Source organism: Ptychodera flava, chromosome 2 (assembly GCF_041260155.1).
Source record: "Ptychodera flava strain L36383 chromosome 2, AS_Pfla_20210202, whole genome shotgun sequence".
Lineage (NCBI taxonomy): Eukaryota > Metazoa > Hemichordata > Enteropneusta > Ptychoderidae > Ptychodera > Ptychodera flava.
The window spans coordinates 22,684,078-22,701,532 of NC_091929.1; the positions used below are offsets into that span (position 1 = coordinate 22,684,078).

At 36.8% G+C, this 17,455-nt stretch overlaps 1 protein-coding gene across 1 annotated transcript in view; it reads right to left on the bottom strand.

The window, feature by feature from the left end:
- Positions 1–1,490: 1,490 nt before the first annotated feature.
- LOC139117059 (staphylococcal nuclease domain-containing protein 1-like) overlaps positions 1,491–17,455 on the bottom strand; it is a 28,654-nt gene continuing 12,689 nt past the window's right edge. Inside the window, exons 8-20 of the mRNA XM_070679896.1 lie at positions 16,625–16,731; positions 15,892–15,982; positions 15,518–15,649; positions 14,351–14,520; positions 11,054–11,237; positions 8,682–8,823; positions 7,935–8,044; positions 7,305–7,493; positions 6,385–6,517; positions 5,065–5,255; positions 4,553–4,660; positions 3,628–3,876; positions 1,491–3,090 (exon numbers count right to left, since the gene is read on the bottom strand). Coding sequence (XP_070535997.1) covers positions 3,025–3,090; positions 3,628–3,876; positions 4,553–4,660; positions 5,065–5,255; positions 6,385–6,517; positions 7,305–7,493; positions 7,935–8,044; positions 8,682–8,823; positions 11,054–11,237; positions 14,351–14,520; positions 15,518–15,649; positions 15,892–15,982; positions 16,625–16,731 — 1,872 coding nt within the window. The 3' untranslated portion in view covers positions 1,491–3,024. The remainder of the gene's footprint in view (positions 3,091–3,627; positions 3,877–4,552; positions 4,661–5,064; positions 5,256–6,384; positions 6,518–7,304; positions 7,494–7,934; positions 8,045–8,681; positions 8,824–11,053; positions 11,238–14,350; positions 14,521–15,517; positions 15,650–15,891; positions 15,983–16,624; positions 16,732–17,455) is intronic.

Below are 17,455 nucleotides of genomic sequence, written 5' to 3' on the forward strand. Positions count from 1 at the left end.
CGTATCAAATTGGCCCATTGAAATTGTGCATATCAATGTCAGCTCACATTATACCCCGACTTTGATGGGCTCTTTAAAGAGAGACGGTGTTCAATGTCGGCCTGAAATTTCGATGTTTAAAAAGTTAAAGCGAACCTAGATATGACTCACATTTAGGTTGATGAATGGTGTCATTTCCCTAACATACAATCTCGTGTATCAGTCTCAATGACGAACTTGACCTTCAGAAATCTGAAATAGCTTTGTCTTCGTGAAGGAAGTAATGGTAGACTCGTTCCTTCTGTTCGCCGATTAATCAAGTTCAAATCCAACGTTTCTGTTTGAATTATGGGTCGTTACTTGTATTCCATGTATCATATGTGCCTTCAGTTGTGTTAAAGGGTACCAGTAGCTTGAACATTATAATTGAATTTGGCATGGGGTTTGAGATCGCATAGCTGTACTTGCGGCAATATATTCATCCATTAATTATTTGTCAAGATTAATTGTAGAACTTGGGTCGTCAAAATGCGAATGCTCTAATTTTAACAAACGTTTTCCCACATATACCATTTGCAGTGTTCACTCCTTGTATGTGTGAAGACACCGAAATCGGGGTTACCCCGCTTACTCTTGATGGAAAATGTTTATCTAGTTCTTGCTGTCACAAGAGAGTTTGCTTCGGCAGATAGAGGTAAATTAAGACGCATTTTTGTTTGCACCCCCACCTCCACCGGTCTGTCTGTCTGCCTGTGTCGGGCTCTGTAATTTCCATCCAAATGTATGTTGTTTGCAGCTATTTGACAAATACAAACTGCAGTAGCTCATTTGACTAACGCACTTTGAAGAAGTGTTACTCGGAATGGTCACTTTTACTTTGCTAATAGTGAATTCATCTTTTGAAATTATCTGCAATAATACGTTTCCTTCATAGTACGCATGCGCATCGGGTGATTACGTTATTGTAAAGCAGGCTCAAGACCGGATTCATGTCGCATAGTTGAACAGAGAAGCAGAGTTGAATATTCCTAGCTTCTTCTTTTAGTTGCACAAATCCCATTGACAGGTGTTGGTATTAGTGTGTAGGAATCAAAATTGTGCTGATGAAAATTGCGCCCTCAGTGGCGTTTTTGCAGAAATGTCCGCCCCATTGGCATGTACGTTTACAGCAGAATTTCACGGCCATTATAAACCTCAATCTTCACTTTGATTCGTGAAACTCTGATCTTTGCAAAGTGTTCCGCATCAAAGCTCAGGCCGTACAAACATAACTTTTCATCTCAAAACTCTAGGGTTGGCTCCATATTCATCGTGTCAGTCCTTGTTTCTGTCTATGCTACACTGTCAATCCATCCACCGCTTAAGAATTGTGTACTTTCACTTGCTGATCGCTCACAAAAAAGTTCTGACAAACTAGAGATATCGTTAGAAACGACGAAAAAAAAATCGACTAAAGTAAAGCAATTCTGAGACTTGTTAAGAAATTGACACGGCAACTAAGACAACCAGTGTTTCAAATTCATAGCACATCTTTTATTGTTGGGACTGCCTTTCAAAGTAGTACAAATTCACACAGCCTGCCTCGGAATCAAATCGTTGCATTAATCATCTATTGGTCCTTGATATACAAATATATTTTTAATTTTCTCAAATCATATATCATGATGACGCCCTGAAAATGCGTTGCTATCTGTTGGCGTGTTTATCACACTGAGTGCAATATGACAGTGTACCTACTTGCAGATTCAATGACGTTAACTTCATACACTGTGCATATGCCTTGCAAATGTTTGTAGATTTTTAGCAAGGTGAAGCTCAAGTCATCATAGCAAAACAAAAGTTACAGTTTTCTGTCAGTTTCAGAATACTTCAGGTCAACAGACTATTTTTCAGAAAAAAATGTGTAGCTGACGCATTCTGACTGGGCACCACTGAAATATGAAACACAGGATATGTACATTATGTGACATGGCTGACTTTTATTCTGCGTCTTGTTTCACCCAAAAGAAAAAGTACCAATGTTGGTTTGAAAGGCTGTGTGAATGTTGTGGAGGAATTTGGAGTTCAAGGTGATCAGAGCCAGTAAAAAGGACAAGATGAAGAACTGAGTTGAAAACAAAGGAAATGTAAAATCACTTTATGAGTTTGTGGCATTTTTTGTGCTGCCTAGGGGTCTCAATACAATGTAGCAAACAGTGAACTACCTAGCTTCAGTAAGATCTGCCGATGGACTCCCTAAGATTGGCAAGAATAGCTGCCATTGAATTTGAGAATGTTGGCAAGAGGTTCCATTGGCAAATTTAAGGCTGCGTTCAACTGAATTGCATTATTATGAATTACAGGAAATCTTTCAGATGTCCTAGTTAGAAAGTTAGATAGAGAAGACCTATGATAAGAAATATCAATCTTCTTTTGAAATTCCGTCTTTTCATCTCTGTGATTCACAAACCACGATAATTATCCATTACAATCTTTGTAAAATAAAGATTGCATATTTACTTGATTCTTGTCCATCAAGACTAAAACATTATCAGTTTCAAACTCACTGATTGGACAGAAAAATTCAATTTGCTACTTCTTCATGAATATGCAAATTAATTTGCATACATTAACATATATTTATAACCACCAAGATGAGAAATTTGCATAACAGAATACATTTCCATGGTATTCATATATTTTTTTCAGAGTATTCAGTAATTAAGTATTGCACTGCTGACAGAATTCATATCACTATATCTCTCTAAAATTAACATTTTCCCCTGATTCTGTCCGCTTAGAAACTTCCTCGTCCTCTTTACTGGCTAGAGTAATGCCTGGTATTTGATATGTAGATGCTGAAACACATCATAGATAAACAATAGACTCTTTTTAAGGTTTTCTCTCTTTTCTTCAAATAGATAAAATTCATTGACTAGACACAATCTTCATAATTAGTTAATACTTTTTTCTTTTCAGCTATGTTTGGAGTCGACAAGTAGATAAAGTTTTGAACTAGATGCTTTTTTGTCAATTGGTTAATGCAGGCTAGGGGTGATGGCTTCTTTAGTTCTGGTAACCGAATTCCTTGGCGTCGTCTTCGGTGAAGTCACCGTATCGCCATAAATTTAACTGTGAAAAGAAAAGAGAATAGAGGCAGTTGATTCGAGTGATAGCTCTAGAATTCAAGTTCAACTGCTCAGTTGATCTTCCAAAAGATAATTTCACAACTTGAGTGGCAGGAACTCAGGTGCCATAGTGAATTCATATATACTTAATAGTACCTGAAAATTCTAGCGAGATCAGATGTGTGTTCAAACATTTTCATTGGTTTATGGGATAACACTGATATTGTAATCAAGGTAAGTGATTTTGCAATTTGATGTGTAAAAGTTGAGATAAACTTTCAGATACATAGTATAGAAGCTGTCACCATGTGTTCGGTCCATATCTATGAGGCACAAACTCAGCAAGAATGATCCAAAGAGGTGGAATAGCACGGGCCGAGTGGACTCCCTCTCCAGACAAATTACTCAGAACTTTTTGTTTTTACAAAGTTGACACACATCAAAGCTGCTGAGTTACTTAAAGAAATTTACAAAGCACTCCTTTTTTACAGTCTGGCAGGAAAATGTAGGCAGAGATTCTAAGAGGACTTTTTTCCCTTACCCTAGCTTTGCGTGCTTGGTCTTGGCTCTTCTTGTACTCGGTCACCAGTGGTTGCAGACGCTTTTCACGGCGTTTTTCAGCCATGAGCAAACCCTCGGCTATCAGACCCTGTATGACATCTTCCTTCTTTTCCGCCTTCTGAAGGGACACGTATTCCAGCCCTCCGACACGATATTCCACATTCAGCAGGAAGTTGTTGTTCAGTGCTTCCCTCTTGAAGCCCTCGATGGCCTCCAATTGGGCTTCAGGCTGAAATGGGAATAAACAAGAGGTGTGTTGTTAATTGATGTTGAGGGCGCTATTCCCATATTCCCTTCCGCTGTTCATGTAGTTGATTGTATATGGAGTATGAACTACTTTTTATGAGCTCTAAATGAATACCTAGTTTCAAGATTCTCACCATTATAACTGACTTGTGCAATAAAGATTAATTACCAAGATGGTTTTAAAAAGAGAGCTTTGTGTGTGGAAGATGTGTGTCATGTGTGACATACTTCGATGACACAAGGGTGAGCTAGACTGGAAACAGACATGTTAGAGGTTACTGGCAGATTTTGACCGATAATTGGGATGAATATTAACATTCAAATGGGAGGTAATACAGCTGAATTTGAGGAGACCTTGTATCAAGGTGTCGTTAAGTGAGGTATATGTGCAATCTTACACAGATTGTGTGTGTATGGCCGGACAAAATTAAGCAGCCACTGGCATGAACAGACACTGAGGGAAGAGGCAAACAGGCAGGGAGAGACAGTGCTACAGACAGCATTACTGTGTAGAACATCACCAGTGAAGGATTCATACATTAGCTACTCAGTACACAGTTGCAACTTATCACACACAGCATCATGGAAAGCAAAAGGCATTAGATCAGTTGCATTCTCTGAATTATGTACAAGTTGGGAAAATCAAAGCAAATACTCACATCGTTTGGTACAGTAACGCAGGCTGGGGCATACTTGTGAGCTTGAGCTGGTAGACTATGGTAGGATGCTGGTAAGGTGGCAACTTCTGTAAGGTCTACATACTCACTCTGAAAAAAACAAAATTGTGATAAAACTGTCAGTAACATACATCAATACCATATACAGGGCATGGTTTTAGGCCAGTGAGTATGCTCCATTGATAATGACTCATCATAAGTTGATTTGCATATTCAAACAAGGCTAATTAATGTATTTTGCATATGAATACATATATGTGCCAATCAGGCATCACCAGACTATTTTTAAAACTTGAAAATATGACAAACTTTTCATGAAAATATGTTCACTTTTCTCACCACTTTACAAAGATAATGCTGCCTATATTAAAATTTGATCTGAAGGTCAGATTTGTTGACACCGTCAACCCAAAAGATAATAACTTTCATTTTTACAGCAGTTGTTATTTTTCAGGAAAACATCCCTGCAGAAATGTGTCAAACGCGTCACTCACATTTCCATAGTCGATGTACAGAACATGGACTCGTTTGGGTTCCACTTTGTCAACCGACGCTCTGTACCAGTGGCCATCTGAAAACTTAGCAGCACAGAGGTCGCCTTTCTTTGGAGTGTATGAACCAGGCAGCGGTGGATTGGCACTGAATTCACCGTGCAGCTGTTCCATCAACTTCTCAAGTTGTGGACCTGCAGTGAAAAATGTCAATATTGAAGACTTGCAGAGTGTGTGTCTTTTTAATCAGACCCCAGTTATTCACCAACGTTAGGTTGTTCTTTTCCCCCATAAGTTTTCTTATCCATGGTAGGAATACACCCACTTTGAATCCTGCCTCTTTCATAGCCTCTCATAGCCACTCATTTCATAAGATTCATGGTACGCTCATTGATATGCAAAAATAAATATTTTTGGAAATTACTCATTCAAGAATGATGAAAATACAACTTAATAGACAACTGCTAGCAATGAACTCTACAAGATATTATCGGCTCAGACTGCAAGCTGCAAATACAACCATGCATGCTACACTTATCAGATTTTTGTTGGCGCTTCAAGAAACAGTGTCCAATGTTGCATGTGCATGCAGCTATATTTAGTAACAAACCTGTAATTGCAAACAGCGTTATACATGATAAATTTTTGAATAATCTGAACTAATTTATTGCTACCACGGGGCCAAAATAGTATGTTCTCTACACTGTGCATGTTAAATTACACTCCTAACAGATAATTCTCCAATGATATCCATTTTGAGTCATGATGGTTAAGAGAATTTATCATAGAATTTTAGGAAATTAGCTCTTTTGTGCATCAAAACATTTCCATTGTGAGCCAGGAAAAATGTCCAACACAGTGTAATATTCTTTTCAATGAAAGTGAAGTGAAATAAATCCAGTCAAAAAATAACAGAGAAAGGTCTTGAAATGCTTATTTGTTACACAAATACAATGGAAATTACTTGCACAGTAACAACACATACATGGCAAATCCCTCCAGAGACACTACGGCTATGTCATTACAGAGGCTCTTTTTGACGGACAAATATGAATGCTACATTATAAGGAGCAAAAAGAGAACTGCCCCAGTCAGTCTGCACTGAAGAAATATTTTACCATATACGGTGGAAGCATATTTACATAAAATTTGTGCATATGCAAATATATGGAACTTATGCAAATTTTGATGTATGTGAATCTACATATATGTTAATTTTGATACATGAAAATTTGGACATATGCACGTTTTGGATATATGCAAATTTGCAGAGGCTTGCCAACTTCAGGACAACACATCGTAATGACTTATCCTACTACTCACCGGTGTCAGCGTGCTGTGCATAGAAATTACATTCACTCAACACCTCTGTGATCACTACTGCTTTGTAATTTGTTTTGCGTTCTGTTTCTTCAACAACCACCACGTTCTGGGGTTCTTCATATTTTTCCCATATCTGGAAAAGAGAAAATAATATCAGCTTTATCTTAACAGAAATCCAGTTTTTTGAGCTGAATGAATGAGCAGTGTTTTTTTTATCACAAACAGTAACTAAGTAAACATGACCAAGAGTTTTTGCGATAATTGTATTGCATTTCACTTGAAAAATAGCGTTTATTTGGTCAGGGACCCTTCCCTCAAAACTTATTTCGGCAGCTCAGGTCAATGAACCATGCCATTGATGTGTGCCATCAAGCTGTGAATAGTCAAACTTGGCATTCCTTACTGCCGGGCAGTTAACTTCAAAATGGCAATTTCCATAACTCTTACAAGTGACCTGGAGGTAGGTATTGCTAGTATTTTATTTATTAAAGGTTTGATTGACAACTGATTCATCAAAGAAGGGCAACAAACTTGACTTTATATCATAGTGATGTCTCTATCACGAGCGGAACTGGTCTTGGCAAGTCCCTTGCTTTGCTGAACCTATAGCCACCATAGTATTAGTTTCATCCCCTCTTCTGATTGGTCAACATGATTTTCACATTGTTGATAAAATACAATGTTCACATAGTCAACATGGTCAGGGAGACACTACCATGCTGACCTAGCCAGGCTATGCCCATTGGAAGATGGTTCTTTGAGGGTTTTTATTGTGCCAATATTGTCATAGAAGGGACAGTAAAATATAACCTGAGTTTTAGAGTACGCCCCAACATCGTAGCTAAACCACTAAAGAATATCATTTATCAGCTACGCATCAATCATATACACTAGAATTAAAATCTCAAACATCTACTTACTTTGATTTTATTATTCTTGGCCTTGTCTTCCACAATGTGTAGTTGGCTGGCATATTGACTTCTATCTGCAGTGAAATGCACCGTGGACAATCCCTCATCCACTAGTGCCACAGACAGATTGACACCATCTACAAACAGCCAGCCGATGAAGTTACCTGCTTTGTCTATTGCTTCAACCTCCACTTCAACCTATACATTTACAGGAAGATAGTTTTTAGTTTTTATTAACCCTTCGAGTGCTGTAATTTTTCCCACCAAAATTTTAGTTTTATGAAGTTTTCTGTGATTAATCTGATAATTTTGGACCAAATGATCTGCACCTTTCATAGGCTACAGTTTTTTGTCAAAATTTTGGAGAATATCTGAATCTGGATCTGAAAAAAAATTGTCTAGGTTAGATTTTATGTAGGCCACAAAAATTGACTTTGGCACTCAAAGGGTTAAAGACAGTCTTGGAGTTGATCTATCATCAAAATTCAAGATCTGCTAACCATACAGGCAAGTACATGCAATCACTAATTATGGAAAAACAAATGTTACAAATACATCATTCTTATTGGCAGGAAACTGACACGAAAAGCTGGACATATTCAAAGTTTTCCATGCGACCAATCAAAATTGTTCACTAGCCTCTCTTTGCAGGCAGAGTTCCTTGGTGTACTGTAAGGCCTCTTCCGAGTACGGTTCACTTTCTCCGGGACCACCGGGGCCAGTACGTGCCATGCGTGGACAGCTAATACCTGCAAGATGTACACCGCAAGGTTAGAATTTCAAGGAACGCTGATTTTCTTGAGCTGAGTCTTTCATTTTTGAGGCGCACACTACCCTAATTGTATAGCCAGTACCATACTCTACTGCTTGGTGGAAAAAAACTGAATGATGCACAGCCTTGCACAATTATTGGTACATGCTTTATCACTCTGACCCTAACCCCCTATTTCTAAGTTTGAAGGTCCACCACATGACCAAAAACAATTGGTCAATTACAATTCAGTGAAAAATGAAGGGGTTTACAAATCACCAGATATGGTTAGGACATAGGTTTACTCACTCCTTTACACCTCGAACAACCATTGGTATTTGCTTTATCACCCTCATCTCCCCCTCCTTCCCTAAGTGTGAAGGCCCACAACATGACCAAAAACAAATGGTCAATACCATTCAGTGTGAACGAAAGGGGTTTACAAATTGTTTGGGCATAGATTAGAACTCACTCAATCACACCTTGCACAACCATTGGTACATGCTTTATCACTCCAACCTTACCCCGACTCCCCTTTTCCTAAGTATGAAGGTCCACCACATGACTGAAAACAATTGGTCTATACCACTCAATGCAGATGAAAAGGGGTTTACAAGGCACAGATTTGTACTCACCAGCAAGAAGGAAGGTGATGAGGCAGGTTTCCTTGGGAAGATACAGACGCAATCTTGATCCACTGGCTACAAACTCTACAATACCAACGCTACGACCAGCACGTTGCAGAAATGGAAGAAACTGTTTGGCTTTCTGTGCCTCCTGCAAGTGTTTATGAGATTTTTCAAAAACAAATTTAAACAAAACACGATTATTCCCATTAAATCTACATCTGACAGTGATCACAAACAGCATAGCCCAGATATGCAGCAGCACTTGTTTTGCTATAGTCTGATTTTTGTCTCAAAATTTTTAATAGTTGCTGAAATTTTATTTATCAGTTACTCCATGAGTTTCAAAATGAGTCCCCACAAGTGCTACATCAAAACAGTAATGTCAAGTTTTGGAGTCTGAATATCTGTCCCCGATGCATTCTACCCTAACATGATTTGAGGAGTAGACACAGAAAATGTATTTCAGTATTTCACAAAGAGACCAAAAATAACACATATTCAGTGTGTGCTATACATTGGAATACCAATGTACGATCATACTGGGACGGACTATATAAATTAATACTGTTGCTCACACACTTCAGATAATTTCAGAAAGTGAACGGACGACTTACAAAGGAAATGTGAAATCGGCTTATTTTCAATCTTAACAATGAACTTTATGATGTTGCAAAGAAACTGAATACCACTGCCACGGTTGGTTTAAAAATCACACTGAAGTCTGTTTCTGGGAGTTGTAATTAATTTATTGAGAGCAGCTCTGTTGTTTATGTTGTCTGAATACAGTACATGGTGTGTACTGTTGAAGCCACGGCTTCTATTGGGAAATATTTTTTACTACCCACTGGGGACAAAGTCTGAATACATGGTCTGTACTATACATATACATGTACCATACCGGACACTGAAACAGTAACTGAAGAAATAGGTGTTGTTGATGTTGATGTTAATCTCTTGGTTAGAATTTTGGGAAAGTGGTTAATTTTCTGACATACATTACCGTTATCAAAGACAGCAGTTTAAATATGATAATGAAAGAAGGTTAGATAATTGTGGAATAGATTGTTCAGAACAGTTTCACATCTCCTGCACACTAAAGGATGCAGTAGACATTTTTTGAAACTATTGTTTTTTACTGTATGCAGTTGTGAACGCCAAGGGAACATAGAAGTGAGTACACTTGGCTGCCTTAAATACTGCAAATTTGCAAACTGTACGAATCTTCCATGATGTGATTGTACAAGACAGTGGGGAATGGAAGAGTGTTAAAATGGAGTTTTAACAAGAAGGTTGAATGCGCCTTGGTGACAGATCTTTAAGACTCTCACATTTTTACTTTTATTTTATAATCAACCGCGATTTTCTTGTCTCAAAATTTTTAATAGTTGCTGAAATTTTATATATCAGTTACTCCATGAGTTTCAAAATGTGTCCCCACAAGTGCTACATCGAAACAGTAATGTCAAGTTTTGGAGTCTGAATATCTGTCCCCGATACATTCTACCCTAACATGATTTGAGGAGTAGACACAGAAAACGTATTTCAGTATTTCACAAAGAGACCAAAATTAACGGGAAAACATATCAATAGTTGAATTTATTAACCGTATGCGCCAATTTTTCAAATATTTCTACTCTGAGGTCTTTGTATGTGAGCCACGTGAGAAGCCACCTAGAATACTGCAGTGTTATATGGTCTCCATGGCAAGTAACACAAATTGATAAAATTGAACGAGTGCAGCAAAAGTTTATTAAATTTTTATGCTTTAAATCAAATCTGCAATATACTTCAGCAGAGTATTATTCTCTCAGTACCAGGTTTAAGCTTCCCCCACTGGTAAGGAGGCGTAAATTTTTAGATGGCACTTTTGTTTTCAAACTGGTCAATGCACACTATAATTGCTCGTCCATTTTGTACAAAATACCTTTTAAAGTACCATGCAGACAGCTGCATAATAGCTACATCAGTGCCTCTAGAATTAATCTCAGGAAACACTCTCCAATTTTTAGATGTTTAAATACTATCAATGGAATTTTAAAAGATCATCTAAATATTAATTTACTTAGTTCTACTTCCACCTTTCGGCATGCGCTGCAGGGAGCATGTTTTTATTAGATTCCTTGATTGTTGTTTTTAACTTTGTGTTAGTTATGATTGTGATGTCATTTTCTATTTTTTGCGTATAGCTTTCCTTTTTCATATGTTAAGTTTAATATATTTCCAAGGTGCCTGTAAATGGGCTTTATGCCCGTTAGTCTACCAAATAAATAAATAAATAAATAAATAAATAAATTAAATAAATAAATTAATAGAATATTCACTATAGTTGTAAGCGATGAAACATGCGGTAACAAATGTTAGGCTACTAGAATACTCACCCCTGATAGATCAGCTACCCTGTGAATTGAAGGTTCCTTTTTGCTGTGCAGCCCTTTCCCGTTCTTCAGGGCTCGGTTTTCAGCAGCCAAGAGTTCATCGTAGTGTGCTGAACGCTGGTCGTCGTCAGCCCGATGACGCAGTACTGTAACAAAACCTTTGCTGACTAAAGCTTCAGCTACATTTCTGGAAAAAGACAAACATTTCAGATATAATTGTTTCATAAAAGGAAACACAATTTGGCAAATTCACTGGTTAGAATTTCGTTATGCTCTTTCTTATATGATCACAATTTTTTATTAGGTCATGGAGAGTGTGTGAATTCGTGAGGAACCAAAGAATCACATCTACAGAACCTTATGTAACTGCACACACATACAGGCAGCATGCTCTCACAAAATAGTTTAGAAGCTGAGCTATAATTTACTGGAGTATCCTCTACATTACCATACACATCATTTGCTGAAATCACAAACTCTCTAAAAAGATCTAAAAGATAAAGTCAATGATTTCAGCCAGCTATTTGACTCTCCGGTACATCAACACGTATTCAGCATATGCTATATATTCAGATACCTATGCACATTCATAACTGTGCTGACTACATAGATAAATACTATAGCTCACACACTTCAGATAGCTTCAGAAAGTGAGCGGATGACTAACACAGTAAATGCAAAATTAGATTATTATCTAATCCATCATACTGTTGCAAAGAAACTGAATACCGCTGCAAAATTGTAAAATCACACTGAAGTCTGTTTCCGGAGATATAATAAATTAATTGAGAGCAGATTTGTTGTTTATGTTGTCTGAATACATGGTGTGCAGCGTAAAATTCCAAACTGAAGCTGCAGCTTCTATTAGGAAATATTTTTTACTACCCCCTGGGGACAAAGTCTGAATAAATGGTCTGTACTATACATATACATGTTTCATACTGGACACTGAAACAGTAACTGAAGAAATAGGTGTTGTTTATGTTGATGCTTTGGTTAGAATTTTGGGAAAGTGGTTAATTTTCTGTGTATTAACCACTTTCCCAAAATTCTAACCAAAACATCAACATCATCAGTTACTGTTTCAGTGTCCAGTATGGTACGTGTATATGTATACACAGATTACCATCATCAAAGACAGCAGTCTAAAGATGCTAATTGGAGAAAGTCAGATAATTGTAGATTTGGTTGTCAAGAACAGTTTCACATCTCCTGCACACTAAAGGATGCAGTAGACATTTTTTGAAACTATTGTTTTTTACTGTATGCAGTTGTGAACGCCAAGGGAACATAGAAGTGAGTACACTTGGCTGCCTTAAATACTGCAAATTTGAAAACTGTATGAATCTTCCATGATATGATTGTAAAAGACCGTGGGGAATGGAAGACTGCTGAAATGGAGTTTTCACAAATTAAGGTTGGATGCGCCTTGGTGACAGATCTTTGAGACTCTCAAATTTTTACTTTTATTTTCTGGTCAACCGCTTCTGTGGGCTCATTTTGAAGTTTTTTGGATACATGATGTTTTAATCATCTTAGTTTTGTGAAAATCAAACAAGCGACCTAGCGGCTGATATAGCTCCGCTGTGTTTATGTAGAGAATAACTATTTTTGACACATGTTGATGAAGAAGGTGGAAATCTTTGATAGCTCAATGCAGTGGCCAGAAAAAAGTGGCTAAAATAGCTGCAAAAATACACAACAGAAGAATTCATCGTACTTTGAATATATCACATCGGATCATCCCTAAGAACATGTCAACCAAGCTATCTGATGAGTAGTTTTTGGAGAATAAAATTTTCTGACCAAAAATGGCAACAATTGCCCCAAAAATAAAATTTGCAGATTTCATCATAATTTCAATAAATATCATTGGTTCATCTGTAGGAACCTGTATACCACTTTTCAAAGCTGTTAGACCAGTACTTTTTGAGAAACACATTTTTTAACCAAAATGGAAAAAATTGACCAAAAAATTCAAAATTGCAGATTTCATCATAATTTCAATAAATATTATTTAGTTCATCTATAGAAACCTATATACCAAATTTCAAAGCTATCAGATGAGTAGTTTGGAAATACACATTTTTTGACCAAAAATGGCAAAAATTGCCCCAAAAATACAAAATTACAGATTTCATCAGAAATTCAATATATATTACTTAGCTCATCTGTAGAAACCTGTATACCAATTTCAAAGCTATCAGACAAGTCTTTTTGAGAAACACATTTTTTGACCAAAATTGGCAAAATTGCCCCAAAATTACAAAATTGCAGATTTCATCATAATTTCAATAAATATCATTTGGTTTATCTGTAGGAACCTGTATACCAAGTTTCAAAGCTATCAGATGAGTACTTTTGGAAATACACATTTTTGACCAAAATGGCAAAAATTGCCCCAAAAATACAAAATTACAGATTTCATCAGAAATTCAATATATATTACTTAGTTCATCTCTAGAACCAGTATACAAATTTCAAAACTATCAGACCAGTACTTTTTGAGAAATACATTTTTTGACCAAAAATCGCAAAAATTGCCTTAAAAATGCAAATTTGCATATTTCTGCACAATTTGAACAAATCTGAAATAGATCATCCCTAGGAACATATGTACCAAATATCAAAGCTATCTGACAGGTAGTTTTGAAGAAGGAGATTTTTAAAGATTTTTTAACCAAAAATGACAAAAATTGCCTTAAAAATACAAATATGCAAATTTCACCACGATTTGAACAAATCTGACTGAAGTCACCCTAAGTAAACTGCATATCAAATTTCAAAGCAATCGGACAAGTGGTTTCAGAGAAGAAGATTTTTTTACCAAAAACACCAAAAAATGCCCCAAAAATACAAATATGCAAATTTCACCACGATTTGAACAAACTTAAGTGAGGTCACCCAAAGTGAGCTGCATATAAAATTTCAAAGCAATTGGACTTGCAGTTTCAGAGGAGAAGGCAATTGTTGACGGACGACGACGGAAAATCAACCTATTTGATAAGCTCCGCGTCGCTGACAGCGGAGCTAAAAATTACTTTTCCCAATTAATCCTGTTATGGCGGCCATTTTGAATTTCAGATCTTGTCCAATGTCAGGTAACTCGTTTCTCAAGTACCAAGATTTGCACAGTGGAGCCTGGTTATATTTTTGATTTGTAAAGAGTATGGTTGACAGTTTTGTTGAGGAAAGTTTGAGAAAAAGTCTTTCAATTTCGAGGCACATTTTACCTTACAGGATGAGAAAACACCTTTTGAAGACAGTATTTATTTGGTTGGTGCAATTTCTTCGACTTACATGTTTGAAATGGTGACCGTGGCGCATGTCTTTTCAGGGTAGCCACTCTCTGCTGGTTTGATGTAGTCAATCGACACATTGACTTTTTTGCCGATCAGCTTCTTACGCATGAATTCTCGTGCATCAAACATATACGGTACGTCATACAATGGACGAATGCGCCGGTTTTCCTACAAATGGGGCAAATACAGGAAATAAGGCTTGTGTTTATTTCGACATGATTAACCCTTTGAGCACCAAAGTCATTTTTGTCGCCTTTATAACATATGCAAAAGTCAATTTTTTTCAGATTTTTGCCAAAATTTTGAGAAAAAATTGCAGCCAATGAACTATGATACTTATTTGGTCAAAAATTATCAAAAAATTTACAGAAAAATCATAAAAAATGGTAAAATGTTGCAGTAACATTTTGGTGGAAAATTACAGCACTCAAAGGGTTAATGGATGCAAGATATCTCAATGTCATTTCCTAGCATACACTTGGCACAATTTTATGCTCTGGCCATAGAAAAATTTGAACAAAACTCTGTAGTAATCTTTTCCAGAATACACATCATCAAGCTGCCTCTATTTCAGTCTCACTCAAAAACTCAATAATAATGAAAGCACTAAATTTACTGTGTTTTTAGCATTCTTAATTTTGAAAAACGCAACACTTTTTTCAAAATCAATTCAATTCAATGTGGTCATTGTAATATGACAGATGTCAAGGCTCACAAGTTTTGAAAGAAAACCATGAAATTGAGGGAGCGTGTATTGGCAGCCAGCCGACTCTGTACACTCCTGGAGTTACGTCTTTATGGTAGACATACAACAGAACCTGCTCACTCAAAACTCACAAAGACATAACTACGAATATCAAGGATGGTGTAAATAAACTACACGTATGTACGATCTTAAGCAAGTTCTTGCTAAGATTTTTAATTGCTAGTGTTTCAGAACTTCGATTCTACACTGAATTTTCATGGTTATTTTCAACTTTGGATTTTAAACTGTTGTATCTGCACACTGTTTTTGAATATCTTTAACATAGAAAAGGCGCTTTAGAAAATTAATAAATATAAATGTAATGTCCACCCAGTACTGTAAAACAATCACATTTTTTTTTATCAAAATCAGTAAATCGGTCATTGTTGAACAATTATGAATAATTTGTTCCGTGTTTACCTTGATTGCAGATTCATCTTCTTTACCGGGCATTGCAAGTCTTGGAGGTCTGATACTGGACAGGGTGATCTTCCGGAACTCTCCGTTGTTGTTTTTGATAACCATGGCGTCAGCGTTGACAATCTCCATAACCTGAAACAGAAAAGGTATGTAAACGGACTGTTAATTCCTGGCTATTTAACACTTGTATACTTCAAACAAGTAGCTAGAATGTAGTTACTTTGGCAAATGCATACATAATTTTATACCATATTTTGATTGTTGTTAACTTTTTTCAGTGTTCTTCTTTTACAGCACATTTCTCGCAGCATCAAATGCACTCAGTTTTGAACATAGTGTGTTGCGGCACAAGCGGATAACAGTGTTTATGTTACCTTTCCAGTGAAATTCTTGTCTTGAATTTCGATAGCTTGTCCACTCGGGGTGTAGTTCTTCCACATGCGCAGTTTCTTCTCCTTGGCAAATCTGTCAGTGTGGAAAGAACAGATGAATTGTACAATGACTCTGTGTGGATCTGGTTGTGGAAAATCCACCTAAAAATGTCATTATCAATAGGACAGGATCTCTTTGATGGAAAATACAATGGAATAGAGAACATTTGTGAATGAGTATATGGCCAAACTTGCACCGCTGGACTATACCAACAAATGCAAAAACATAACTCACTAACAAGCTGATAGTGTACAACATTTACTGATGCAATCATTATCCCTTTGAGTGCTGTAATTGTTCCCAACAAAATTTTAGTGCAACATTTTTACCAATTTTTGTGAATTTTTCTGTAATTTTTTGATAATTTTGGACCAATTTTGGCTACAGTTTCTTATAAAAATTTTGACAAAAATCTGAAAAAAAAATTGACAGGAGTATATTTTCTAGAGGTGACAGAAATTGACTTTGGTGCTAAGGGTTAAAACTATGGGATTCATTCCAAAGGAGAGCCAATCATATCATGGTATCTACAATAACACTAAACAAGGAGTGGGTGCCTAACAGGTTTATATCAGCTCTGTAAATACATAGTGCTAGCAATCATGGGAAAATGGTTAGGGGTCAGAGGTCACTGTTGAACAGATCATCTCTGAGAGCACTGCATGCTAAACTCACTTTTCTGCACTTCTGAGTTTTTCAGGTCCCTGGCTGACCAGTGGCATGCTCCAGTCAACACAGCGGGCAAAACCTTCACGCACCAACAACTCTGCGATGTTGCCATTCTGTGAAAGAAAATGAACAAATTCTTCAAATTTTGTGAAACACACTGCAGAAAGTTATTAATATGTGACCATGGGAGTGGGGGGTGGGTGGGGGGTGGGAGCGTACTTCACAGAAGATGTACCCCTCTTCATAGATAAGTATAACGCAGAATGGAAAATGGCCGGTAAAAACTGGTTGGGTTGAATGTTAAAAATAAACATACTGAAAAACTGGTACATATTACTGAACAACTTGACAATAAATACAATCAGTGTAGATATTATGTGCTACGATGCAAGGGCTTTTAAGTCATAGCCCCAATCTCTGCTGCCAGCAGTATATTTTGTTTACATGACTCATTTACATTGTATCAGTCTTTCATTTATTTTGAAATGAGCCTTATAAAAAGTGTCTGCCTTTACATCCAACAAAGCTGAATTAAAGATATTGTCATCTTCAAATGTTGCAACACCTTTGTCAGTTGGACAAATTGAGATTCTAGTGTTTTTGTTGAAGGTGGCAGGCACGTAAATGTTACCAGTATTCCCCGGTCATTCAACCCTTAGAGTGCTGAAGTTTTTCCCACCAAAATTTGGTGCAAAATTTTACTAACTTTTATGATTTTTCCCTAATTTTTAAAGTAATTTTGGACCAAATGAACATCAATTTTCACCGGCTACAATTTTGATCAAAATTTTGGGAAAAATCTGAAAAACATTTACCGGAAGGCGGCAAAAATTGGCA